At 58.2% G+C, this 26,303-nt stretch overlaps 9 protein-coding genes across 9 annotated transcripts; all 9 read left to right on the top strand.

Moving 5' to 3' along the window:
• Positions 1–221: 221 nt before the first annotated feature.
• Positions 222–2,219, top strand: LINJ_36_5720 (conserved hypothetical protein; the record flags this gene model as incomplete). The annotated part of the gene is made up of 1 exon (XM_001469894.1): positions 222–2,219. The coding sequence occupies one exon, from the start codon at positions 222–224 to the stop codon at positions 2,217–2,219; it is 1,998 nt and encodes a 665-aa protein (XP_001469931.1).
• A 6,007-nt stretch (positions 2,220–8,226) lies between these two features.
• Positions 8,227–11,139, top strand: LINJ_36_5710 (conserved hypothetical protein; the record flags this gene model as incomplete). Its single annotated transcript, XM_001469893.1, has 1 exon — positions 8,227–11,139. The coding sequence occupies one exon, from the start codon at positions 8,227–8,229 to the stop codon at positions 11,137–11,139; it is 2,913 nt and encodes a 970-aa protein (XP_001469930.1).
• A 1,102-nt stretch (positions 11,140–12,241) lies between these two features.
• Positions 12,242–13,810, top strand: LINJ_36_5700 (conserved hypothetical protein; the record flags this gene model as incomplete). Its single annotated transcript, XM_001469892.1, has 1 exon — positions 12,242–13,810. The coding sequence occupies one exon, from the start codon at positions 12,242–12,244 to the stop codon at positions 13,808–13,810; it is 1,569 nt and encodes a 522-aa protein (XP_001469929.1).
• Positions 13,811–14,772: 962 nt separating this feature from the next.
• Positions 14,773–16,050, top strand: LINJ_36_5690 (conserved hypothetical protein; the record flags this gene model as incomplete). Its single annotated transcript, XM_001469891.1, has 1 exon — positions 14,773–16,050. The coding sequence occupies one exon, from the start codon at positions 14,773–14,775 to the stop codon at positions 16,048–16,050; it is 1,278 nt and encodes a 425-aa protein (XP_001469928.1).
• Positions 16,051–16,794: 744 nt separating this feature from the next.
• Positions 16,795–18,642, top strand: LINJ_36_5680 (conserved hypothetical protein; the record flags this gene model as incomplete). Its single annotated transcript, XM_001469890.1, has 1 exon — positions 16,795–18,642. The coding sequence occupies one exon, from the start codon at positions 16,795–16,797 to the stop codon at positions 18,640–18,642; it is 1,848 nt and encodes a 615-aa protein (XP_001469927.1).
• A 795-nt stretch (positions 18,643–19,437) lies between these two features.
• LINJ_36_5670 (conserved hypothetical protein) lies at positions 19,438–20,598 on the top strand (the record flags this gene model as incomplete). Its single annotated transcript, XM_001469889.1, has 1 exon — positions 19,438–20,598. The coding sequence occupies one exon, from the start codon at positions 19,438–19,440 to the stop codon at positions 20,596–20,598; it is 1,161 nt and encodes a 386-aa protein (XP_001469926.1).
• Positions 20,599–21,087: 489 nt separating this feature from the next.
• Positions 21,088–21,957, top strand: LINJ_36_5660 (putative branch point binding protein; the record flags this gene model as incomplete). The annotated part of the gene is made up of 1 exon (XM_001469888.1): positions 21,088–21,957. The coding sequence occupies one exon, from the start codon at positions 21,088–21,090 to the stop codon at positions 21,955–21,957; it is 870 nt and encodes a 289-aa protein (XP_001469925.1).
• Positions 21,958–22,458: 501 nt separating this feature from the next.
• Positions 22,459–23,655, top strand: LINJ_36_5650 (putative selenophosphate synthetase; the record flags this gene model as incomplete). The annotated part of the gene is made up of 1 exon (XM_001469887.1): positions 22,459–23,655. One exon carries the CDS (start codon positions 22,459–22,461, stop codon positions 23,653–23,655), a length of 1,197 nt encoding a protein of 398 aa, XP_001469924.1.
• A 325-nt stretch (positions 23,656–23,980) lies between these two features.
• Positions 23,981–25,735, top strand: LINJ_36_5640 (conserved hypothetical protein; the record flags this gene model as incomplete). The annotated part of the gene is made up of 1 exon (XM_001469886.1): positions 23,981–25,735. One exon carries the CDS (start codon positions 23,981–23,983, stop codon positions 25,733–25,735), a length of 1,755 nt encoding a protein of 584 aa, XP_001469923.1.
• Between the last annotated feature and the right edge of the window lie 568 nt (positions 25,736–26,303).

The raw sequence follows: 26,303 nt of genomic DNA, 5'->3' as shown, positions 1-26,303 counted from the left end.
TGTGCGGGCGTGCGTGTGGCAAACATCTGTGTCACGGTCAACAGCCGATTGAGTGCCGGCATTGGACTTGTCTTCTTCCGTGTGTTGTGGTCGTTGCTGCTGCCCTCTTTTCCTCTTCACGGCCGTCGAGCCAGGCAAGAGCGTACGGCGGAAAGTACACACAAACCTCTACCAAAGAGATATAAAAAAAACGTTCATACCTAAACACACACATCAGCAACATGGACTCTTCTTTGATAGACGTGGAATGCGAGCGGGGAATTATCGGCGCACCCATGTCCTTCTCTCTGCCCCAAGTATTCCAGAGTTGCCCCCCGGACACGTCGGTCACCGTCTCTCTCAACGCGTCGGCTGGACAGCACCAGCAGCAGCAACTGCAACAGCAGCCTCCATACCCCCAGCAGCCGCTAGGGCACCTTCACAAGACGCCGCTTCAGCTAGCGCCGCAATACGGAACCGCCAGGTCCCCATCAAAGGAGGGGGATGTGCGCATTGAAGGGTGGAGCAATAGCGGCTCCTCCGGGGTGCAGCCCAATGTCCCGGTCTCGGCAGCGCAAACCACGGAAGAGGCGAGCGGTGCCGTGACATCCGCAGACGCTCTGGTTGCCGCTAGTCACGTGCCGCAACCCGATGCTCTCCATCGCAATCCCATCGTTAGCGTCACCGCATCAGAGTCTCCTGCCGCCGCGGCACCGGAAAAAGAGGAATCGTCAGAGCGCGTCCACGTTTTAGTTGTCTTCGACAAGGTGTTCTGCGTTTGCTTTGTGCCGTCGGCACTGCGCGCGACACTCAAGGTTGGCGAACTGGTTCTCTGCGAGTACACCCACGGCGAGAATATCGGCACGATCGTCGCGGACGTGAGCACCCTCGTTGCCAAGGTGATGCAGCAGCACCAAAGCACCATGAGCTTGGCAGCGGTTGAGCAGGCCTTCACTCCGCCGTGTGAGCGCGTCGTCCGCACTGCCGGCACCCCCGTGTCCTCCGTGGTTGAGGGGCACTCGAGTGGTTTGTTTGTCGCGACCACGGCCATGTGCACCGAAAAGGCTCACAGCGGCTTGCCGGCGGATCAACGGCTGCGCCGTCTTCCGTGCGTCCTTCGGCGCGGCACGAACCGAGACAAGAAACGTATGTACTTCGCGCGACTTCGCAGCAATGACGCACTGGCTGCTGTGCTCCGCGTTCTCCGCAGCGAGCCGTTGGTCGCGCAGTCCGCCGAGTATCAGGTGAACTTCGCGTGCGTCACCATCTATCTCGGTGGTGAGCGCAGTCAGTGCGGCTGGTCGGCACATCAGTTTCAGCAACTCGGCAACACGCTGGTCGACCCTTTGCGCTCAGAGACGGTAGAGTTCCGCTTCGTGTGCGACCAGCACCATGAGGAACTCGACCTGACGCGCGCCATCACTGGATTGGGGCTGAGTGAGATTCTGTACGCTGTCGTGGCGGACCACCACAAACGTCAAAGCGGCAAAGGCGGGCAAGGCAGCCGTGGTGGAGCCGCACACGGAGCCGCCGTCAACCGGCCGGGTCCGTTGATTCAGCACTCGCAGCAGCAGCAGCAAGCCGGGCAGCTGTTTGGTGGTCAGTCGAGTACCGTGACGACCTACACAAGCTCTTCGATGTGGCCTCAGTCAGCGACAGCTCTTACCCCACGCAGCTGCGTTACTCCCGCCTCGCAGCAGCAGCAACGGCAGCAGAAACATGCAATGGGCTACACGCTTGCCCCCTGTGTGTACGTGCCCCAGCAGCAGCAGCAGCAGACGACGAATGTGCACACCATTACTCTCCCTAGCCACGCCGTCACGAATACACAGCCAGCCACACAGTCTCTTTCCTTGTTGCAGGTGCACTACCCGCCCATAAGCCAAGTGAACCCAGCACCGGGCATATACTGGGCAAACGTCTCGACGCAGCCTCAACCGCAGCGACTGGAGGCACCGCAGCAGCAGCAGCAGCAGCAGCTTTCTATCGCACACAGTGGAGTGTCGGAGCCGGCTTACTACTATGTAGTAAGCTCGTCACAGCAGCAGCAGCAGTCCGTCGCACCGCAACCCTCGTCGGCACCGCAAAGGGGACCAACGCTACTGCAGGCAAGAGCACTCGCTGCCCCTCCCCATGTTCACCCACCAACGTTTGTCGAAGTACCTGTTATGAACACAGAGGGCTACCAGGCAGTCTCCTACCCGTTCGTGTTGCCCTCAAGCACTACCCCTTACTCGTAGTATGCCTATTTACGTTTTCTCGCGCAGTGTGGTGGTGGTGGTGGTTCTTCTTTTTTTGCGTTGGCATCCGGGGTAAGGGGGATGCAGCACGCAAAACAGGTCATGTCACCTCTACACCACACCCCCTCTTGAGACCGTTGGGAAAGGAAGAGGTGTGGCCGCACCGAAAAAAAAAGGGCATGAGCTGTGTAGATCTCTGTCGCTTTTTGGAGCAAGCACCGCCCCTCACGTGCACCCGGCACACACTGACGAATGCGGCCCGAGTCCAGCACCCCTCCACCAGACCTCCATGTGATACTCCTTTTCTTGTTATGATCTTCCTTCATCTAACACTTCCCTGTAGATTCTCTGGTACTGCCTGCTTTCGCTCTTTCCGTTCGGCCACCACACCTTCCCCTTCTTCCTCCCCCTCCCTCCTCACTACTTCCACCCCTGGCTCTCTCCCTTCCTCACAAGCAAAGTACAGCGCCCCCTTTTCTTGTGTCGTCCGCCACATCTCGCTCTTTTTTTCCGCTCTTCAAGACAGTATGCATGTTTTGTTATGCATTTGTTCCTCTCTCGTTGTGCATGCGTGCAGTCTTCACACCACTGTTCAGCTCCCTTCCTCCCCCTCTTTGTTTCGCGTTCCTCGTGGCGCGACGCGCTTGCATCGCGGCGGCTGGTAGCCCTCAGCGGAGAAAAAAAGAAGGTTACGCACGTACACTGTACGCGAAGCTGTGGTAGACACGTTTTCTGAGCACCAGTAAAACAAAACGAAAATCATGAAAAACGAACATTTTCGTGCTTTCCATTTTCTGTCTCGCTCACAAAACGAAAAAGGATACGGCTCCTGCGAAGAGAGGCTGAGCGCGATGCATTTTGCCGTGGAGTAGCAGTGAATGGTGGTGCGGCAGAAGTTACGTTGAGGGTGTCGAACAAACAAAGACCGTCGTTCGCGCATCTTTTTTATCACCGTTGTTGTCTATCTCTCTTGTTTGTTTTCGATGCTCTCGTGATGATCTTTGCTCACACCCCATGTATGCGTGTCCTTGTCGACGTGTTCGTGGTAGGACAGGCACGGTGAGGAAAAGAAGCAAACAACAACAAAAAGGAACCTCTGCATGTGTTCTTCCGTATTTCGTGTGTTTTTTGTACGTGTCTGTGCGTATGATTAGATTTACGTTTGTTTGCTTGCTTGCTTGTTTGTTTTTGCTTTACTTCTCTCTCTCTCTGTTTGCTCTTTTTTTTTTATTTTTCGATTTCGTGTGTGCGTGTGTGTCTCACTCTTTACCTTTCACCTTTGTTCGTGCTGGTGTGTCTGTGCGTTTTTTTTTTGCGGTTTTGGTCTCTTCTCTCTAGTCCCTCTCTCTATATATGTTTCTCATTCAGTGTGTGTGTGTGTGTGTGTACTTCTCCTTTTTTTTGTCCTGTGTTCTTCTGATTCCACCGGCACTTTATGGTTTTTGCTACTGGCATGGTCTCTGCGCATGGCAGCAGGGTCGGGAAAAGACAAGGGGTTGTTGGTGTGTCGTCATCACCGCACCCGTGTTTTCTGTCTGTTGATTGTTGTTGTGCTTTCCGCACTCCCCTTTTCCTTCTTTGACAGTGCGATGGTGTTGTCGGTGTTTTTTTTTTCCAATGAACACGTCGATGTGTGTATGTAGATATGTGGGTGTGTGAGCTGCCCTTTTTTTTGCACTCTGAATTATCGCTTCCGCTTAAAAACCCCGCCTTTGGGACTTTGTTGTTGTGGACATCGATGTTCTCTTTCCTTTATCTCTTTTTCCTTTTTCTCACTCTCTGCCATCCTTCTCCGATACTTCGCTGCCTCTGTCTCTGCCTCTTCCCGGCCACCCACCTTCTCCTGAGTGGGAGAAACCTAGGGGACGCAGAGAAAGCGAGGGACATCACGCTGCGCCGCTGCGAAAGGGAGAAGAAGCAAAACAAAAGAGGTAAGAAAGTGCCAAAGACGAGAGAACTGAGCTGATGGAGGTGTACACCAGAAGACATTCCCGCTTCAGCAGACTCAGTGAGAAAAAAAAAGGTTGATGACTGGGTTACCGGTGCACAAAACACAAAGAGAGAAGCCGAACAAGCGAGGGAGTGAAAACAAAAAGAGTTGTACCGTCACGCAGCATGTCGGCACCAGGAAACACGGGAGAAGATAGCATCTGCGTGCCCATTCGTGTGTGTGGGTGTGTGGGTGTTTGCGCTCGTTCCTCGATGGTTCTCCGCTCCTCCACCTTTCGCACTCGTCCGTCTGAGAGTGAGCCGCCAGATTTGTACTCCACGCACGAGCAGTACCAGCAAGAACGAGAGCATCAAGAGCTGACGCAGAGGAGGCGAAAATGAGAGGCGTGAGTGGTGGACTTGGCAGCCTTCATCACACGTCGTGAGTGCGGGGCTAGTCTCCGTCAAAGCAAACGACGACCTCTCGCTGTCGTATTTCGTATTTGCATGATGCCCTCCTCACCTCCCTTCATTCAGTGCACTGGAGCGTTCTTCGATACCCGGCTTGATCGGGTTTTTTTCTATGGTCGACCCCTCCTCCCTCTGCGACGTGCGTCGCAGGTATTTCCCGTAAGCAGTCCTTATTGCTTCTCAGTGCCTCTTACCATTACTCTTCTTTTTTCGCTGTTAATCCTATCGGTTTCCCTTCAAGTGATGGTTTACTCCTTGCAATATGCTCTTGTTTGTTTTCCACGCTTGTTCTCCCGTCATGTCCGCTTTTGGACTCATCAAAAAAAAATGTTCCAATCAAGAGAGACGATTCAAGGCATCAACCACCTACCTCTCTCTTCTTGCGTTTGCTTGTTTTCTTTGTTTACTTTTATCTCTCCCTTTTTTTTTTCATGTATCCCTCGACTCTACTTTTTTTTGTGTGCGGCCAACCGGGTGGAGACGCCAGATTACTTTTTCGGTGTTTTTGTGCGTGTGTGGCGCGTGCGCGTTACGTGTCTTTCATTCACGCCACCTCCGTTGCTTTGTTGCCCCTCCTCTCCCCGCTCCTTCTTCCCTTCACAATTTCCCCCCCCCTCCCCTTTGCAGCGCGTGTGACGCCACCGTAGAGATCACAAGCTGCTGTATTCTCGTCCTTGCTGCACCCACCCACCCCCACCCCACACCGAAAAAAAAAGGAAGAGGAGAGTCACTAAAAGAAAAACTGGGCAGGGGGCTTTGTGCCCTCTTTCTTTCCCCTCTTTTCCTGTTCACTGCCTACCGCGTCCTTCTCTCCGTCTTTACGCTCCCTTCTCCTTTACATGTGACTCGATTCTTTTTTTTTTGCTTTTCGCTGGTATTTGTGAGCCTGTGCGTAGGAGGAAGGGCGAATAACTTCGACTCATCTCCTTCCTCAGTCGTGAGCGTGGTCACGAGGCAGTGTTGTGTGCGGGGGACGAGGTAAAAGGAAGGCGCTCCTCACCTCCTTCAGAGAGCGACCCGAAACTTCCAACACCAAAAAAAAAAAATATATTGCGCAGAACAAGAAGAAGGCAACAAAGCACAAGCCACAAAAGAAAAGGTTCATGGGGGCCCGCAAGCGCCTTTTATTCTTCTCCCTTTTGGTTTTTCCTCTTTTACGGAAGACAGAAATGGAAGCTGCAGACAGCGAGTCGCCCATGCAGCCGTGTCGTGCTGAAACAGCCCCCAAGAACTCTCCCACCACCTCTTCCGAAAAAAGAAGGCGAGAGCGCACGGTGCGCAGGCGCTGCCATGCACAGCTGGCATGGGTGTGCCGCATCCATGCAAGGCGTGCGGTTGTCCGATGCGCAAGAGTGATGGGCGAAAAAGGGCGCGAAGGGCACCATACGAATCGACGCCAGGGCGCATGTGTGCGCAGAGCATGCGGCGTCTCCTGCGTCCGACGCGGTGGGCTGATATGAGGGCACGGGTGCCGGAAGCATGGCATGCGGCCGGGTTGCAGAGGCTCTGAAGGGCTCTCACCGGAGGCTGGCCGACTTGTTCCTCGAGCTCATTCGGCACGCGTCTGGCCCACCACCACCACCACCCCTGCTACCCCGCAGGGCGGCTCGTTCTCGGCGACCAGGAGATGTCGCCGCCGTGCGGCCAGAGGGTTGGGGCGCTGTGGTTGCGGAGGCGTGTATACACTGTTGCAGACGTGTTCGTGGTGAGATGGACACGTCCAAGATCAAAAATGCCGAAAGGCGGCTGAGGTGGCCCTCGCTTTTGTTTCTGTTTTACTCTTGTTCTCTTTCCTCTCCCTATTTCTTTTTCTTTTTCTTGCTGTCTCGCTTCTTCCGAACTGGAGTTGCATCAACTCACTTGTTGCACCGTTACAGTTATTCGGGCGACGAAACAGCCGTGCGGAGAAGCGGCGGTGGCGGACGGGATATTTGGTGCCGAAGGTCATCAAAGGCTAACACGAACTTTGAAGTACTTCCACACTCATCGGCGGTGATGCGGGATATGTGGCTTTTTCGATGCACACCGTCGCGCTCGCCCGAGCGGTGCGTTTCATCGCGAAGGCAAGCGCACACGCACAGAGGAGGAGGATGCCGCTCTCGATCATGTGAGTGGAAGAGGCCTTTTTCTAACCTCCGTGATAAGAAGTCGAAATGCCGTGGCTAGATGCTAATTCCATCCGCCGCCTCTTCCTCACCCCCACCACTTCTTCTTTGCACCCCACAGCTTGTATCTTTTATGTATCTGTTCGCGTACCCTCTCACCACGGTCCTCCCACCGCACTTGCCGTTGTTGTTGTTTGTTGTTGCCTTTCTATTCGATTCTCAACTCCACGTCCTCGACAATCTGAAGAGCATGTCAGAGCGAAAAAAAAAGGGCAAGCAAAGAATAAGGAGCACTGGTAAATAAACGAATATGAAAGAATCATTACCCCCCTTCCGTCTTTAAACCGAAAAAGTAACTCCTCGGCCTTTCTGGTGCCATGGAGGCTTTCACCGACACGGTTCCGTATGTCTGTGTGTGCGTCTGCACTTCTGCTTGTTTTCTATTTATTTATTTTTTTTTTTGGCTTCCAGCTCTCTGTGCTTCTTTATCTCTTTACCACTCAAGCATCCGATCGCTTGCGTGCGTCTGATCGTGTTCGATCTGAATCCCCCTCTCTTCCCTCTTCCTTTACCCCTCCCCTTCTGTCTTTTTAAGTTCCTCTCATTTTCGTTTCGTTTTCTCACACAAGGTTGCCTTTCGGATTTTGTCCTTTTATTTGCTGCGTTTCGCTGCTGTTGTACGCATGTGCTATAGTGTCTCTCTTACCTTTCTTTGCCCCTCCTTTCGTATGTACTGCTCTTCCCCCTTCTCCCTCCTCCCTCCCCTCTCTCTCCTTACACAGGCGAAAACAAAAACGAAGAAATGCCGGAGTGGCGGCTCAGGTGAGACGTTGCTGCCGTTGTTGCGATTCCTGTCCAGCTCAGCTCTCTGTTTACTGTTTTTTTTTTGCTTTTCTCCTCTTTCCCTTCTTGTTTTGTTCTTTTCGTCGTCCTTGGCTTTGCTAATCGTCTGGTATCTCCCATCTACTTCTGTCTCTTATCTCCGTGGACAGACTTTCCTGTCCCCCGTCCTGGAGACCTCCGCCCCGCCTCCCTCCTCCTTCCGAGCCGCCCTCCGAAAGAAGTAGACGGTAGAGTGGACCGCGAGAAGACGGAGGGTCTGGGGGGAGCGAGGGACGGTCACACAGCGCCGTACGGGCAGTGGAGGCAAAGTGGAAAGAGAAGATGTTTCTTCTTTTTGTGTTCTCGGGAGTAAGACAGAACAAAGGAAAAACAAGCGAGCGACATGAGTGAGCAGCCCCTCATTTCTGTTTCTCCATCCCCGCGACGACGATGCGGCATCCACTCTGTGCATCAAGCATGATCACTCGTTTCATGAAGCACATGAAATGTGTGCGGCCTCTTCTGCAAGCCGCCTCCGGGTACCGGCGCAGGCGAATCACAGGCTCACACACCGGCACCGATCAATCCACCATCACATCTGACCCCCCCCCCTGCCATCTCTTTCTTCCGTCTCCTAACCTTCATCATAACCCTTCCTGAACTGCACACTCGCGCAGCAAATGGAGTTTGCCAAGCGCATTAGTGAGCTTGCTCACCTCGTACGTCGCTTGAGTCGCGTGCAGGCTGACGAAGCACGTTCACGGCGCCTCCTCGCGTCTGCACGCAGCGCGCCAAACTTGGTGGAAGATGAAGTAGGGCTCCGAATCTCTGCCGGCCAGCAACGAGTGCGCTCGCCCGCTTCAGTGCATCACCACGCCTTGTCGGGATGCGCGGCTGCTCAAAACCAGCTGTTGCTTCGACGCATTCCACTTTCTGTCTCACTGGTGGAACGCAGCTGGTGGAAACTGGAATGCCGCCAGCGTCAACGGGAAGTACAGCGAATCGCCGCGCAGGCGTCTGCCGGCGCAGCGGCTGGCACCACTGCCGGCTCGGCCTCATCACCGCCGGCTAGCAGCGCCACTGGCTCTGCCCCTTCTGTAGCACCTGTAATGCAGCCCGAGAAGAGCAAAACTCTATCGATAGTGCAGCCCTCACCTGCAGCGTCGCGCCAGCACATCGACGCTGTTGTTCTCCTTCTGAAGCTTCTCCACTCGGTCGAAGAGGCGCGTCGGCAACTGCTGTGGAGGAAAGAGGGGGCAGCGCGACGCAGGTGTACCGCGGCGGACGATAAGTGGCAGCAGTTTCAGGAGGAGTTCGCACCGCAGCTGCGCCGCCGCAATCGGAAGAGTGGAAAGCAGGACGACGTGCACAGGGAAGACAGTGTCGCGCTCCTTCGGGAAACAGCGAACATGTTGCAGGAACGCTGCCGCGCCGCTAAGGCGGATGCGTCCCTTCTGCGCGCCTCGCTGCTCGCCCGCTCGTTCGTCTCGGCACGTCTCTGGGAACTGCTGTTGAGGAAATCTGTGTGGACGGCGGCTGTCGTAGAGCACAAGCACGCGGCCGCGGTGGATGAGTCGTCCCTGGCGGCGCCTCATGCCACACGACTGCTTCTCATGTGCCTCGCGTTCACGCGCCTCTCGATGGGGGTGTTGCGCGACTACGTGGAGGGGAGGTGCTTCAGCCGGCACGCGCCACGCTTCGTCGTGTCGATGCCGTCGCGGTCGTGGCAGTCCCGCAAACGGAACGTAGACGCCCGAAGCCTCGACGGAGATGCCGCGCGGAGCGCGGCGGCGGCGGACACGTCAGTCGAAGCCGGCGACGGTGCGCGCGATTCCAAGGACCGCTCTACCGCCGATGCAACTCCGGGCAGCAACCAAGAAGACGCACTTTTTTCCATCCTGCAGGGGGCCCTGCAAGTCCCTAGCTCTGCTGCCGCTGACATCGCACTCGCGGCAAGCGCACCACTTGCCCGTGACTCCGCCTCGAAGAGCACCAGGCGCAAGCGGCGGCCGGGCAGAGTGGCGTCCATGCGATGGATTCCCCCTCACACGGCGCACGTGATTCCGCTCGCCTCGGAGACGCTCGCCCTCCATACTCTCGTTTTGCCAGAGATGGACGTGCCCACGCTGCTGCATCTCGGCTGCGCAGCGGAGCTAGTCGATCTCTGTGTGACGCTGCAGCGACTGGCCTCTTGTGTGCTGGTTTTGTCGCCGCAGCAGACGCCGTCGCTGGCAGACAGCAAGGAAGCCGCCAAGTCGCTGCAGCGCACTCTCCACTGCCTCGAGGACGCCATAGCAACGGTGGGGCGTCAGGTGAAGACACACCTCGTCGCTGAGCAAAACGTGCGTCTCTCTAGCCAGCCGATAGCGGCGGCGACGACGCTGGGGCGCCTTAAACCTGCGGACGCCGCACGGCTTGCGGTTCAGCTGCACACGCTCCGCCTGCTTCCCGTCGGCGACGCAGATGCCGCGTTTTTGCTGTCACAGCTGCTGCGCGACATGTTCCCTGAACTGCGAACCAAGACGAGTCGCGTATTGAGGGAGAAGGCACGACAGTCTTCCCTTTTGGCATTTGCCACGCGTCCGCACCGCATGAAGCTGTACGTGCAGCACGGCCGCCAAGGCGCAGAGGGCTACGTGCTGGGCACCATTGTGCAGCAGGCGCGACTGCAGCAGCGGCAGCTTGCAGCGGCACTCCGTGCGCAGCACATCTCCGAGGTTCATGTGCAGCAACTGGGTGTATTCGCTGAATCTCTGCCACCGAGTGAGCTTGTGCGACTGATTCAACTGTGCGCGAGCCACGCGAACAGAAGCCACGTAACGCAGCAGCGAGCGTTGTCCGCTGAGGCTTTCGATACTCCGGTGACAGGATGCCTCTTCCTTGCCGAGGCTCTGCTCATCTCGGGCGCGCTTCAAACAACTCCTGACCAACCAAGTACGCTCTCTTTGCAGGAGCTAGCCATCTTGTGGGATGCCGCGACGCTGTTGTACCCGCTCATTTGTGCTCGGAGGGCGCAGCAGCTCGTGGGTGGCGCTGGTCGTTTGCGCCTTTCACATGCGGTGAAGTCTGAGTTCGTCATCTGGGCAACCTTCGCCGAGCATGTGTTGGTGATGGCGAACGGGGCTTTGGCACAGCGCCTCCAGAATCTGGAGAAGCTGCGGCAGCATGAGTCTACAGCGATGCGGCGCGCTCGCATCACGAGCGAAAGGAAGGCAGCGTCAGATGTCGCCGCCGTGGAGCGTGAGACTGCCTTGATAGACATCCGAATCACGGCAGACGCTTTAGTCAGCCTCGCAGCAGGCGTGCTAGAATACGCGGAGCACGACGACAGTGTCTCCGCTCGCAGCGTCACCGCTAGCACGCACTCTTCCTCACTGCCAGTGCAGAAGTCGGTGCGAGTACTCGCTCGTCTGCTGCAAGAGCTGGTCTTTCATGATCGGCAACTCTGGCACTCGCTTCGCATTCTCCCCGCCACCCAGCGCAGCGCCGTGGAGCGTCAACTTGCAATGTGCTTCCAGACTATGGGTATGCTGGACGAAACAACGACTCGCGCGCTTGACGCGCTCAGCCGGCGCAGCCACGTCGAGTTGTAGAGGAAAAGCGAAATGTCGGTGGAGGGCTGCAGCTGCGTTTCTGTGAGCCGCGGCGCTTCCGTCGTGCCTCACACAGCGGAAGATGACGCAGTCTGGTGTATGGCTTCCCTCTCTGTGTGTCGCATTCTCCTCGTTCTTTCTGCCCTCCTCACATCCCGCCGTTTTCTTCTGCTTGCCAAACAGTATGGGGGGGGGAGGGCGGCGGCTGCATCGATCTGGTTGCCAGCGGCGAGCTCGTACAAGTTCGGTAAACGGGAGAAGTACGTTAAGACAGACCGCTAAGGAGCATCAACATGAACACGGTGAAATCCTGCCCACGCACGCGGGACTGAGTTGCGGAAAGAAGAGGAAGGTGAAATATTGGAAGAGGCCAAAATAAAAAAGAAAACAAGAAGCGAAGAGGACGGAAGCGTCTTTCGTTCTGTAAGCGTTGGCGACACGCTTATGCACGCACACAACTCTCCAGCCACCACCACCGCCACCACCTCGACTCCTCACCGCTCTTTGGATGTCCTTTACCCTCTCGCTCGCCGCGTTCCCCTCTCCCTACTAAACATACACACGCACGCACACCATCACTCAAACTCTCCACACTCGGGTGGCTGTGCGCTACCCCTGTCCTTTCATCCTTAAACGAATACGCGTACACACACTCAACACTTCACAGACGCTGGTCTACTCCACACCTCTTCGACATCCCTATCTCCTCGCTGTGGCCCCAACGCCCTCTCTTCTTACTGGTGCACCAACCTTTTCTTGTTTGCTCCGCTGCTCCATTCGCACAACGCCCTCGCCCCCCCCCTTTCCTCTCCCATACAACCCTCCAGGTCAACCGACAACTCACACGCAGTACGCTCAGTGATACATCGCGTTGCGGGTTCCTCCTCTTTTGGTGTATGTTGAGCTCTTGTCGTTGCCCACGCAACCCTCCCCCTCCCTGTCTTCTTTCGTTGTCGATATTTGCCCGTCACTGAGGAGGGTCGTCATCATCCCTTTTTCGTCTAGCTCGTCCTGTGTTGATCCCCTTCCCTTCGTGTTCTCTGTCTTTTTCCCTTGGGCGTGCTAAACCGTGGTCGCGCCACCACCTCGCGCTGCAACCAGCATGGCGTCTGTAGTTGGCAAAGTCTTCTCTGGCATGAGCCAGGTCGCCGTCGTGTGCGGGCTCGTCGGCGCCGTCTACTACCGCCGCGAGTACGGCAACATGGCCACCGACGACGCCAGCACCGCTCACTCGCTCATCACCTTCTCCAGGGACGACCGCCGCGACATTTACGACGTCGCCATCGTCGGCGGTGGCATCGTCGGCGTCGCCACGGCACGCGAGATACGGCAAAAGTACCCCAGAAAGCGCGTCATCCTCATCGAGCGCGAGGCCGATGTGGCGCAGCACCAGTCCGGCCACAACAGCGGCTGCCTCCATGCCGGGATGTTCTACCCGCCCGGCTCCGCCATGGCGCGCTTGTGCCCCCGCGGCCACAGTCTGATCATCGACTACTGCAAGAAGAACAAGCTTCCCTATGAGCTGTGCGGCAAGATTGTCGTCGCCACAGAGGACAGCCAGCGCCCAACCGTTCAGCGCATGTACGACTGGGGTGTTGCGAACGGTGTCAAGGGGCTCGAGATCCTTGAAGGCGAGGAAGCTATCAAAAAGAAGGAGCCACTGGTGACCGGTGTCTCTGCTTTGTGGTCCCCCGTTTCGGGCATCATTGACTTTTCGGAAGTCACGCGCTGCATGCTGCGTGAGCTGACGGCCCACGCCAAGAACAACTTCGCCACACAGTTCCAATTCGATGCTCAGGACTTCGTGGGCGTGTCGGTCACGAAATCGAAGGGTGCGGGCACGGAGGAGATGGTCCTCATTCGCGGCCGCGAGAAGAACCACCTGGGGCCGGAGAAGACCATCTTGGCAAAGAACGTTATCACTTGCTGTGGCCTCGACAGCGACGTGGTGGCGAAGCACTCTGGTGGCATTGTGGAGTGGCTGGGTAAGCGTGTGATGCAGACATATGGCTTTCGCGGGCGGTATTACCAGCTGACGCCGGAGCGCCGCGACATGGTGCGCATGCACGTGTACCCGTGTCCCGATACCCGCAAAGGCTTGAGCGTCGGTGTGCATTTCACTCCGACAGTGGATGTGCGCCGTGGACGCCAGGTGATTATTGGGCCAGGCTCTGCGCTGGCGCTGGATCGCTATGGCTACACCCCTTACGCGATCGACCTTGAGTACTGCTTCAACTGCGCCTTTAGCAAGGGCGGCTGGGTGAGTCTCGTCTCCAATTTCGATGTCATCTTCCAGACGTACTACATGGACATCAGCAAGCGGCAGTTCCTTCGCGAGGCACAAAAGCTCATCCCCTCCATCGAGGCGAAGGACATCGTGGACAGCTACTGCGGTGTCATGGCTGTCGGCGTGGCGGAGGATGGCACTCTCAGCATGGATCTCGCGATGGAGTTTGCACGGCCGCGTGTGACGGTACCGGCGACGATGGACAAGAAGATGCTGCTAGAGGCGATCAAAGATGCGCCGCACTCTGGCAAGGGCCTTGAGGCGTCTGACAGCTCAAAGCCGCTCATCCTGAACGTTCGCAACGCGCCGAGTCCGGCCGCCACTGCGTCCATGGCGATTGCTGAAGACATTGTGAAGGCCGCCAGCTCGCGATTCCAATGGTAGCGGTCTTGCAATGTCATGGCTTCACTGAAGTGTAACGCGAGTTTTTCTGTACATACTCCCCTTCCGCGTGCTTCTTTTTCTCTTCCTTTTTTTTGGGGGGGGGGTGAGGGGAGGGTGGGTATCCCTCTACAACTCAAACGTACTTCTGTGTGTGTGCGTGTGTGTGCTTTATTGTTGTTTTTTCTTTTTGCCTCCCCCCCCCTTGCTACCGGTGCCGTGCTACCTTCTGCTTTTCGAGTGGCGCGGTGATCTCTCCCCAACTTTCCAATGAAGAGTCCTTGATCGTGGCGCAAGGCTGGCCCCTTTTTTTTGTAGTGGTGGGGGGAGAGGGGAAGGGCGTTGGGGGTTAGGTGGTCGCTGGGTGGGTCCCGGGGTGCGCGAACCGTGCTGGTTTGAAGTAGTAGTAGGGCAGCTTACTCGCCGCATGGATGAAAGAGTTCGACAAGGGCACCGCCTGGACGACAGGTGGCAGGTGCTCTTTACTTGCCCGCCTTACACCCACCCTCGTAGCAGCCCAGAGGTCATACTCGCTTGAAAACCGGTCTTTCTCGAGGGAAAGAGCGCTTGGCGTATACCGGTGCACTTGGTGCGTCGTTGACTGACATGTGTTCTGCTGTTGTTTGGTTCGTTTTTTTTCTCCCTTTCTGCCTCTCGCTCTACTCCCGTTTCATGGCCAAAGGACAAATCCATTCCTAGCGCCTCCATTTCCCCCTCTCCGAGTGATGAGGAGAGGCATGATCACCTACGCGACACCATCGCAGGCATGCATACATGTGCGTCGAAGGTGGTTTCGAGTGCTCGTTTTCTTCTTCTATCGTTGTGGCAATGACACCTTGGACAGGCCGCAGATCTCATTGACGTCTGTGTTATGATCTCTCCTCCGCTCCCCCACCCTGGTCCCTTGCCCAACTCTGTGCATCTCGCGTTCCTCTCCCTCAGCCACGTTGCACTCACTCGCGCGCATGCTGGTCTCTTCTCCCCTTCCTTCCGCTGCGGCGCGTGCTGCCGTGGCGCTTCTCTTCTTGATGCTCGGTCTTGCTCACAGAGCGAATGGGTGGTCCGGCGCCGACGCCTACACGATAGTCCTGTTGAACGGCTTTGACACAGACATGGCTCTGCAGGATCAGTTCTACAACGCTCCCAACGGCACGCTCTTGACCATCGCGCGCAGCGGGTATCGCCTCATGGATAGAGATCTCGCGCCGCCGACCTCTGCGCCGACGTTGGCGAGAGAGACGGTCTTCATGCCCGCCGGTGCCCTGGACGAGCGCCTCTCCACCGCGATGGGGTATCAAGGAACGAAAGCCGTAGGTGGCCCACTCCCGTTTCGTTGTCGACTCTCTGGGGAGTGGGTGGTGTGGAGCAAGGAGCGGCCGCGCAGAAGTTGTGTGGGTGAGCAGGCTCGAGGAAAGGGCGCTGAAGAGGAACCAGTTCTGTTGCATTGCCGGCTCCCGCTGCCGCAGAACCGGATGGAGCAGGCGTTGCGGCAGCGTCGCTACATTGCGCGTAATCGCGCTGCCATGTCCGCCGCACTCGAGGCGTGGTGGCACACGGCTGCCAGCGAGCAGTCCTCCCGCTGTCTGTACGGAGACGGCGAAAAGGCACTGACCGGCAGGGAGCGATACTACGAACTGTGTCCCGCCGGCGTTGTGTATCGAGTTCAGCACCAGCGCCTGAAGCGCCTGCTACAGCCCCTCTCTCCGCATCGTGGCACTGAGGGTGCCTCCACGAAAGCCGAGGACACACCAAACGTGCTCGACTTCTTGCACACCATGCACCACAGCCTGTCGAGTCGCCAGGCCATATTGCAGAACCCACGGTACAGCGGCGTCTTTGAGCAGATAGGTCGGTACCACTCGCGCATTTCGAAGCCACGGTGGAACCCGGAGTACCTGGTGTGGGAGAGCTGGTATCCATCAGCGAATCCATGCGCTACGCATTACACAATACTCTCCGATTTCGCGGGAGCAGGGATCGCTAACAAAAGCGTCACTGCGCGAGCTCGTGGGGCGCCACATGCAGTGCGGCCTCAAGACGCCTACTGGAAGACCGTGGTGCGCTTCAGATGCCCGTCCCATCGCCCCGCGAACGAGACGCACAAGAGGTCGCTCTGGACGGTGACGGAGGCCCGTCAGCTGTGCGAGTACCATGTGGAGGTGATGAGCGAGCTGATCTGCGGCTGGGAGCAGGAGCTGGACAGTTTCCAGGTGAACCCGGTGCCGTGTGTGGTGGTGGATTGACGCCTTTGGCGTCGCAGAGGCAACGTACCAATGTGCAGCTGCTGCAGGGCCTCGGCGCCAGCCCGGGTGCACATATATATATATATATGTGTATGTGCGTCGTGGGCCGCTCTCCGTACTTCTCTTTTCCACACCCACCGGTTCCCCACCAAGGCGCGGAGAAAGGAGGAGGAGCTCGGGTGCTCCTCGGATACCACACGCCGCTGATCTGCTCGTCAAACACACGCTCGAAAAGCAAACGCGAAAGAATAAAAGAGTCGTCCGTGCGTGTGTGTGTGTGTTTATCACAAGTGTGGAGCTACTGTGACGATAGCGAGGGAGCGCAGCGCCGCCAAGGTTGCTCGACCTTCTTGCAGGCCCCTCACATGATGCAGCCGGCCTTTTTTTTTTCGCGCGTGCGCCAACAGGGTGACGTTGAGTATAAAGGCTTCCTTTCTGCGGTCTTGTGTTTCACGCATGTACTCGCTGCCCACACACATCTCCTCACTTCTCTGCTTGCCTTCTCTCCCTCTCGCATCTCTTCTTTCTTCCCTTCCGGGCATGGCAACGCCAACCATCAAGGACAGAAGCGGTACATGGGCACGCCGCTGTATCGTCGAAAACCTTGCTTGAAAAGAAAGGCAGGGTCCGTTTATGGAGTGGGTCACTGCTTGCCTTCCGGTCTCACGCTTCTCTGCTGTCCTCACCGTCTCTCTCTCTCTCTTGCTTGTTTTTTTTTCATGCACTTTCCTTAGTTTCGGTAGCATGAACAACGGTCGCCGGCGTACATCGAAGCCGTCAGGCTCGCCGCAGCTCTTTAGAGCGAGCCCACCAAAGAAGGACGGCGGCCTCTCAGACTCGCTTTTGCTTTCTCCAGACGTGCTCGACGATGCCACACGGAGAGAGCTGCTGCAAGATGTACTTCGCCAACGCCGCGCGTCACCGTCGTCGGTGGACCGGCCATCAAACTCGGGTGCGGTACCCGGAGGCACCGACACGGACAAGGAGCCATTTGCGCGCCAGCTCCGCACGCGGGTGCGCTCCGGCAGCAACTCCAACAGTGACATCCTTGTCACCGCCATGGCGGCACGACTCAAGGACTTGGAGTCGCAGCACAAGGCGTATCAGGCGGAACTGAAAGAACTGCATGCCAAGTACCGCCAACTCAACGACAAGTATCAGCGAGAACGTCAGCTGCGTGAGGAGGCGGAGACGGCGGTGTTGACTCTCTACGACGAGAAAGAACTCCTAGAAGCGGAGCTGCGAGAGATGGAGGTGGCACACGCATGCGCATCCGGCGCTAAAAACAATCACCCGCTGTCACCGCACAACCGCGCCGGGAAAGTGACTGACGACACCCAAGCCTCACCGTCGAACTCGCCGCCAGCACCGTCACGCGCCGTAAAGGTCGATCTTTTCAGCGGTGATTTCACAGACGGCAGCACCGGCGACGGTGCCAAGGCGACGGAGAAGAAGGGACCGACGCACTTTGTGAATACGGCGCGGCCCGACATCGCTCTCTTCAGTCCCCAGAGGGTCGGCGGTTTGCCGGGTAACCGCCAAGCCGCCTCTGCTGTCGCAGGCTCGTCCCTGCAGCCACCATGTCGTCGATACTCTGTCAGCTCCGTGGACATGGAGCTGCTCACCAAGAACGCGCGCATTCTATCCGATTACGTCGGCTGGAAAGGCGTTTTCAAGCAGGGAAACCAGGCCGGCATCCGCGAGCGCGATGTTGTGCGCGTCGTCGTTTACAAGAACGGCATTTGCGTGAATCAAGGGCCCTTCCGCCCGTACGGCTGGGCACTGTGCGACGCCTTCCTGGATGATCTCATCGAGGGCTTTTACCCTTACGAATTCAAGGAAAGGTACCCAGACGGCTTTCCCATCGAGGTGGTGGACCGCACCGGCGAGACGTGCGAAACAGTTCGTGCCGGCGCCGCATATGGTAATGAGGCCGCTTCCCAAGCGAATGCAGGACCGCTGTTCCCAAAGGAAGGTGGCCGGCGACTTGGTGCGGCACCGCAGAACCCCGGCAGAAGCCCGGAGCGAGTTCACACGCTCGACGAACAGAAGAATATCGGCTACACCCCTATCAGTGTAGAGAAGTTCCTGAAGAAGGTTCCGGCACAAAAAGTGACCGCGAGCGGTCAGCTGCTCTCCGTGCGCGACGGTGTGGCAGCGTTTATGGGAGTGGGGGCAACCGGCGCATCTAGCGCGTCGGCGCCCCGAGCTTTGGAAACAATCAAGCATGTCAGCGCTGCCGAGGCTGCGTATCGTCGAAGAGTGGCGCAGCAGCAGCAGCAGCATCAATCTGCTTCGCCCGTAACGGCGGCTTCCGGCGCGGTCAGTTCCATGTTCGTGGGCAACCTCATTGCCGTTCTCATACGCCTCCCCGATGGACAGAAGATCACGCTGCACATGGCCCCGGAAGACACGGTGGCCTCCTTGCGCGAAGAGTTCGTCGCCGCCGCGCCAAGCTTCCGGGAAGTCCGATACGAGCTGTGCCAAGCCTTTCCGCTGAAGCAAGAGTGGAATGAGCACCAGCGCACTTTTGCAAGCCTGGGCGTGGAGAAGAGCTGCACGCTCATGGTGAAATTGATGAAGCAGGCGTGACTGGGCTGTCTCTGCAGGCGCCGTGCATGCGGCAACGCGCAGCTCCCCGAGCAACAGCAGTAACGACAAAATAGATTCGAAAATTGACTTTTCTCTCTCTCCTTTTCATGTGCCTCTTTTCTATTGCCTTCGTGTTTTGCTCTTGCTCCGAGGACAGATGCCGAGCTGTCCCTGCAGCGCCGAGAGAGAGAGAGAAAAACAGATGTGTGGGGAGGCCAGCTCTGCCACGGCGTCCAACTCGCATCTCAAATTCTCCTACTCCACCCCTCCCCCTCGAACGCGTCCGCCCGTCGATCTCCCGTGTGTGGGGGAGGGAGGGGGTTGTTCAGGTCTCATTTTTTGCGCCCCGGTGGCATCCTATTAGATGTACACTATCCCTGACGCTGTCGTGACAGGCGATCTTTCAAACAACAAGGAAGCAAGAAATTTCTAAGAGCTCTGTGTACGTGGGTACATGAGAGCGCGCATGCGCGTCGTCACGTGGGCGCGAACCTCATCGCCTGGTGGCCATGCATTCAACGGGACGGCGGCTTTCTGTGATGAGCGCCTGCGTTGGCCAATTTCTCTCTCTACAGTGTTTGGGCACTGCGCACGGTTAGATCTTTGCTTTTCCTCCTTCTTGGCGCATCTTACATGGCACGTCAGCTGCGGTCGAGCGGCACATCGGCAACGTCACCTCTCGCTCTTTCTACGCCTCTCCTTATCCCTTTCATCTACGCGTGTGTGCAGCGCCTCTCCCCCCCCCGTCTCCCTTTCCGCATCCACCGAGCTGCCCACCAGGGCGCGACATCCTGGATGTGGCGCACGGCACCCCTCTGCTGCGCCGTAGCCGCCGCGACAGTGGAGAAGTGTCTTCGCGACATCCATCAGGGACGGATTGCGGCGGCGCTTCCTCGGCTCAACGAGCTCAAGGCCGCGTCGTGTACCGTGCAAGGAATAGACTACGCGCGTGCTCTGTGCTTCCTCTTCGACAAGGAGAAGGGCAACCTGCTAGCTGCGCGTCAGAGCCTGCTGGAAGAGCTGCGTCTCCATCCCCACCATCACGAGGCACAGACACTGCTGCATCAAATCAACGACACCGCGCGGCTCCTCTTGGCGCCGCCGACAGAGGTTCGAAAGCAATGCCCGCTGTTCGCCCTTCTCTTCGACGCCCTGCTAGACTCAACAATGCTGACGTGGCCTCGACTTCTGCATCTCTACCAGGCGACTGACCGTCTTGCACGCCTGGACGCGAAAAGCAGCGCGAGCGGGGACGCCGGGCATGTCGTGGAGTGCGGGACTGCAGGCGGTGGGTCAGCCGTACTGATGGCCGTTGTTCTGGCGGAGGCAGAGGCTTCAAGCGGCACTGGTACATCGCCGAAAAGGCGTGTTTTCGCCCTCGACAGTTTCACCGGTATGCCGCCTCCCACCGCGAAAGACTGCCTTGCCAGCGCCCCTGTCGGTGCATCGTCTCCCTCGCAGCTCAGCCCATTGCGGAGCCGAGACGAGGCGACGCCGTCGTGGGGAGCCGGCACGTGCCGTTCGCCGGCGGCGCACGTGCGGCAGCTCGCGCGACACTTTTCGGTCGAGGACCGACTTGTGGTGATTGAGGGGCTATTTACCGACTCCATACCAGCGCAGCTGCTGTCGCGCAGAGACGTCCAACGAGACGGCATTGCACTTCTTCACATCGACGCCGACTGGTACGCTTCCACGCGCACGGCACTGGAGCTTCTTGTGCCAGTGATGCGCCGTCGCACGGCGGACGATAGCGGTGTGGACGTCCGCCCTTGTCCCCATCGCATCGTGCAGGTCGATGATTATCACTACTGGCAAGGTTGTCGTGAGGCCGTCGACGAGTACATGGCGAAGTGGGGGGCTGCGTCTCCGCACATTGACGACGTCGACGACAATGCCGTCTGGTTCGCTGTTTCCAGAGACGGTGGCGACGTTACACACAGTACCGCCTGTCAGTGATGCCATGACCTTTGGTTGCACGTGTGAGTGGTTGAGGGCGAACACGTTTCTAGTTCCGCCGCCCTCACGTCTGCGCACTTTCTTACCTGAAGGGAACGCAACGTGCGCTGGACTCAAGGCCATTCGACGAGCAAATTAAAAGCAAAAAAAAAGAAGAAAGCACGCGTGCAGTTGGAGCATGTGACCAAGTGCGCTCAGTGATTGTGCGGCAGCACGCCAGCTGGCACGGACTGTTGTGTCGTTTGGCATGTGTCTGTGCCCAAAGAGGGAGCGAGCCACTCAAACCAAACGTGTTGCTCTGTTATCGATGGGCTTCTCCACGGTTGACGGCCCAGTCGCGCACTGCCCCATTCTCGTCCATTCTCCTTTTTGTTGTCCCCCTCACCTCTTTATCGCCACGCATCGCGTTTGTGTGTGCTTGTACTCCCACCAGGAAGCACGCGACGGTGCACCTCTCCCCTTTCTCTCTCTCTCTGCACAATCACACCTATGCCGAAGGAGACCGCATCCCGGTGGAGCGAGTCGCGCTACACGAACTTGCAAGTGCCGAGCTACGTCCCTTCCGAGGCCCTCATGCACGAAGATGGACAGTTTCTGCGCGCCTTTCTCCTTCGCGTGCTGGCGAATGATATGCAGCGCATGCTCGCCACCAACACGTGCGCTGCCTATTTCCGCAACATCCCGCTGGAACCGGAGTACGACGCAAGCGGCAATCGCACCAACACACCTGAGAACGTGGTGATGGAAAAGCGACTGCGCGTCATGGACGACATTAGCAAGTTGCTGCGCACCTACGTGGAGCGGGCCGAGTACGCGGCCAACAAGTCCAAGGACATCAATCGTCGCATCTACTTCACAGCGGAGCAGATCGAGACGGGCGACTACGGTGCTCTCATCGGGCCGCGTGGTTTGGTGCATCAACAGCTGGAGAAGGAGACAAATTGTCACATTGTACTGGTCGGGCGAGGCATCACCAATCCGCTAAAGGACACGAACCCGAATGCAGCGGCCATGGCGCTGGAGGACCCACACGTGCGCATCACCGCCACCACGGAAGAGGATCTGCAAACAGCCGCGGAGCGCATTGAGTGGATCCTGTCCGATGAGCCGGAGGCTGTCGAGTTCCGCGAGAACAACCGCCGCCGAATGGCCCAGGTGGACGGCCGCTACGACCCGCGCACGTGGATGACGGCGGCGGAGAAGCGGAAGAAGGCAGCCGCGGAGAAGGCGGCTGCAGCTGGTGGTGCTGCTGCGGGCGAGGACGAGACGGGAGCGGAGAAGGGTCGCAAACGGGAGCGGGAGGAGTCACCAGTGGAAGAGGAAGACACCGAGCTGAACGAGTTCCTTGAAGACCTGTAGGCCTCTGCTCTGCCACGGCCACTGCCTGAATGGAAGCAGCTGGGGGCATGTTGTGTGTGTGTGTGTGTGTGTGTTTGTAGCTGGTGCAGACTTTGGTATGGATGCTCGCCGCCACCGCGCGGTGGTGGCAATAATAATGAGAAATCCTCCCCCACTCACATCAAACAAAAAACAAGTACCTTCAGCAGGGTTGTGGAGAAGCTCGCCGCACTATCGGCTAAGTGCACGGCTCCCTCGTGGCGGCGGCGCAAAACGGGGAATATGACGTGGTGCGCTTGTCAATCTGCGCAGGACGACACCCTCAACAGATACCCACCATGCTGTCTACACTGCCTCCTTCAGGATGCATCTCTCCCCACCTCCGCTTCTTGTCCCCTGCTTCTACCGCTTGACAGAGCCCTCCGCTCTGTGAGGGTGCCCGATTTTTTTTTTCTGTGTGTGTTGTTACTGTTGTTCTGTTTTGCGAAGCGTGGAGAAGCCGCAGGCACCCTCACCCCCTTCATGCCCCACAAGCGACCGCAGTCCTCCGCAGGAGAGTCGAACGGGACGGCCGATCTCAAAAAGCCGCGTTTCGACCCCGTCTCACTGGGCCTCCCTGCTGAGTTCCAGCTCACCGACTACACACGCCTGAAGGGGTGCAGCTGCAAACTGCCACAGCCAAAGCTGCTAGCCCTGCTGCAGGAACTCTCGACAACGCCTGGGCAGAAGGACGTCGGCATGGACTGCAGCATTGTGCCGCTGCACCACACAAACCGCAAAGGTGAGGCTCTGTTCCTCGTCTCCACCACGGACTTCTTCTTCCCCAGTGTGTCAGACCCGTTCCTGCAGGGTCAGATCGGGGCTGCAAACGTCTTGTCAGACCTGTACAGCATGGGCATCCCGGATTGTGATACAATGCTGATGCTGCTCGCGGCCAGCACCGAGATGGACGAGCATGAACGCCTGATTACGACGCGCGAAATCATGAAGGGCTTTGCGGAGCGGGCGCGGCTGGCGACGACGACGGTGACAGGCGGGCAGACGGTCATGAACCCGTGGCCGCTGATTGGCGGGGTGGCCATGGCCGTCGTGTCCGAAGCGGAAATGGTGCGGCCAGCAGGGCTCTTGTGCGCCGGGGACATCTTGGTGCTGACGAAGCCGCTGGGGTGCCAGGTTGCAGTGAATCTCAAGCAGTGGCTGCTGCGGCCCTCGCCGCTGTACGAAGAGGCCATTGCAGGGCACATCTCCCCCGAAGAGATCGAGGAGCTGTACAACATGGCCACGGATAGCATGCGGCGTCTGAACCGCGAAGGGGCTCGGCTGATGCGGAAGCACGGCGCACACGGGGCCACCGACGTGACCGGCTTTGGCATTCTGGGGCACGCGAACAACTTTGGAGCAGCGCAGACCGTCGGCGATGCACCGCGCTCGCTCTGCCTCGTACTGGAACGGCTGCCGATGTTCAAGACCGCCGTCGCCGCCTCGAAGCGGATGAACGACAAGTACCGCCTCCTCGAAGGGTACTCGGCCGAGACGAGCGGCGGGCTGCTGGTGGCGTTCCCGAGCACCACCGCAGCCGAGGCGTTCTGCGCGGAGCTCACGGCGATCGATGGCGGGTGTCCGTCGTGGATTGTCGGGCATGTGGAGGATCGCGCCGCCAACGTCGTCGATGGTGTTTACGCTCGCCTCAAGGACGGGTATGAAATTGTAGAGGTGTGAGGCGTCGGCGAAGGGGTAAGCCGATGCGGAAAGCAAAGTCAGTCTCTGATGTGGAAGTTGCTGGGTGTTCCACCGTTCGTGCTTGTCTCACGCCTCGCGCTAGTCGCGTATGAGGACAACCTCGTTCTCTTTTTTTTTGCGAAAACCTAACCTAAATCTATGCACCTCAATCCTCCACCACATCATCACCACAGCCGCTCTGTCTTTCCCTTTCCTCTCTTTTTTAGCCCCCTGTTCGTTGAGCGCTAGCACGCTCGCGCGCAGAGAGCGTGCCGAGACACCCCTCCACACAACGAGTCTCACGCATACGTGATCGAAGACGCGCATGCAGCGGCACGGGCACGTGGCCGCGCGGTGCATCCGGGCGCCGGTGTGGCCACACAGCTCCTTCGCGCTGCGCATTGCAAGGAGGCGCTTTGGCATGCCGAACCCGTCCGACCTCCTCACGCCCCCGGCGGGGCTCGTTGCGCTCCTTTACCGTCACACCGGAAACGTGGGGGGCGACCGGACAGACAGCAGCGACGCACAGCCGCGGCGCGGCAAGGAAAGACGACGTGCACGGCAGCAACAGCTGGGTGGTGGCGGCCCTTCTACTGAAAAGTCATCGGACCAAGAACGCCACAGCGGTGAAGACGGGAAGGCTGGACCTAGTAGCAGCACCTTCGGAAGCAAGCAAGCGACGACGCTTGCCGTTGCCGTCTTCCTCCTTTCCATTCTGTGGGACTTCTTCACAGCGCAGAAGTCAGTTATGTGGCACGCCATCAAAAACACCTTCGTCACGACACTGGAGGTGCGCTCATCCTCGCAGGAGTTCGCGATGATCGTGGACTGGATGGGTCGTCAACCGCGTGGGCAGCGTATCCGAAACCTGGGCTTGAAGCCGATCACCGTGCAGGACGAGCAGAAGACGGTGTGGGGTGATACGCCATCGCCGCTGTCAGACGACGTCGCCGCAAGCGCGGACGTCGACGCGCGCGTCACGCTGGTACCGGGCTACGGGAGTCACCTGCTCCGCTTCGGATCAATGTGGGTGTACATTACGCGCGCGGAAGATCCATCTAAGCAGAAGGCCGCCGCGGCCAATCGCGTGGATCGCGAGAACGACAAGCTGACTCTGACCTTCTTCACGCGCCGCCGGGCTGTTGTGCAACAGTTCATGACACACGTGCAGGAGTCGTGGCGGGCAAATGTGCGCAACACGGTGCACATCTACCTCAGCGAGGGATACGGCCCACGGTGGCATCTCCTGTCCGAACGCATCCGGCGGCCGCTGTCCACTTTGTACCTCCCTGCGGACACCAAGACCGTTGTCGAGGAAGCGAGGCTTTTTTTGCAGCTAAAAGACACGTACGCGGCGCTGGGGATCCCGTGGCGTCGCGGATACCTGCTTGAGGGGCCGCCCGGCACTGGCAAAACGAGCTTCGTGATGGCACTCGCTGGCGAGTTGGGGCTCCCGGTGCACATTCTCTCCCTTCGCAGTGACAACATGGACGACGACGCGCTACTGTCGCTCACCAGCAGCCTGCCGCGCCGGTCGATTCTACTTATCGAGGATCTCGAAAATGTCCTCAAGACGCCACCGGAGATTGGAAGAAGCGCTCTGTCCTCTAGCGCAAGCGACACGGCCGCAGTAGCAGCAGCCGAAACAAGCGCGGCTTCCCCTGCATCGCCCTACTCGACAGACATTGGCGGTGGCCCTCGCTCTGCCATGTCCCTGAGTGCGTTACTGAATGCCCTGGACGGCGTTTCCAGCAGCGAGGGGCGGCTGCTCTTGATCACCACGAATGACACCAGTCGCATCCCGTTTGCCGAGGTGTTGCTGCGGCCTGGCCGTATCGATCGCCGCATCAGGTTTCAGCCACTGCACGCGGAGCAGTTGCGCGAGATGGAGGCGTCCTTTCAACAGGCGCTGCAAGCGTCCCCTTGCTCGGCAGTGGAGAACCTGAGGTTGCCCAGTGGGAGCCTAAGCGCTCACGAGGACGACCGCTCCATCACCTGCACGCCGGCACAGTACCAGCAGAGGTTGCTCGACGCCGTCTACGCGTCGCTCACGTCCAGGTCCCGACCGGGAAGCAAATGAGATTCGTGAATCCCTCTGACGCGGATGCGTTGCCGTCGCTGTGGGAGCTGCGTGTGCGTGTATGTTTTGTTGTTGTTGGTTGTTGCTCTCCTTGCGTTGTTGCCCGCCCTTCGTGCGGCTTACCCGCCGTGATAGTTGCTTCTCACAAAAGCAGCCCATCAACCAATAGCAATCATGCGGAGCACCGATGCATAAGAGCACGCCGCGCAGTGTACTGCAAGCCCCACCTCAGCACTCCTCTGCTAGCATCCTCTGAACAAAGACAACACCCGTGCTCTTCAGAGTCGTAGTACGTGGAAAGTGCAGGACCGCATCCATGCAGCACCTGTGTGTGGACTTGTGCGGAGGCTGGGGGCTGAGTCGCAGCGCTCTCCCTTCGTTTGCCCTCATTCTGTTTCCTAGCCCATTTATATCTGCGTGCGTGCATCTCCCACTCTCTCCCTCTCCACCTCTGTGCCCGTTTCAAGGTGGCGCTTTCCTCGCTCTCAGCGTAAGCGCAAGCTACTTGGCAAGTAGATTCGTTAAGCGTGGCGCTTGCACACGCACCCACAGACACAATATACCGTTT

The sequence above is a fragment of the Leishmania infantum genome, chromosome 36 (genome assembly GCF_000002875.2).
Source record: "Leishmania infantum JPCM5 genome chromosome 36".
NCBI classification, from domain to species: domain Eukaryota; phylum Euglenozoa; class Kinetoplastea; order Trypanosomatida; family Trypanosomatidae; genus Leishmania; species Leishmania infantum.
This window is presented reverse-complemented; position numbering and strand designations above follow the sequence as displayed.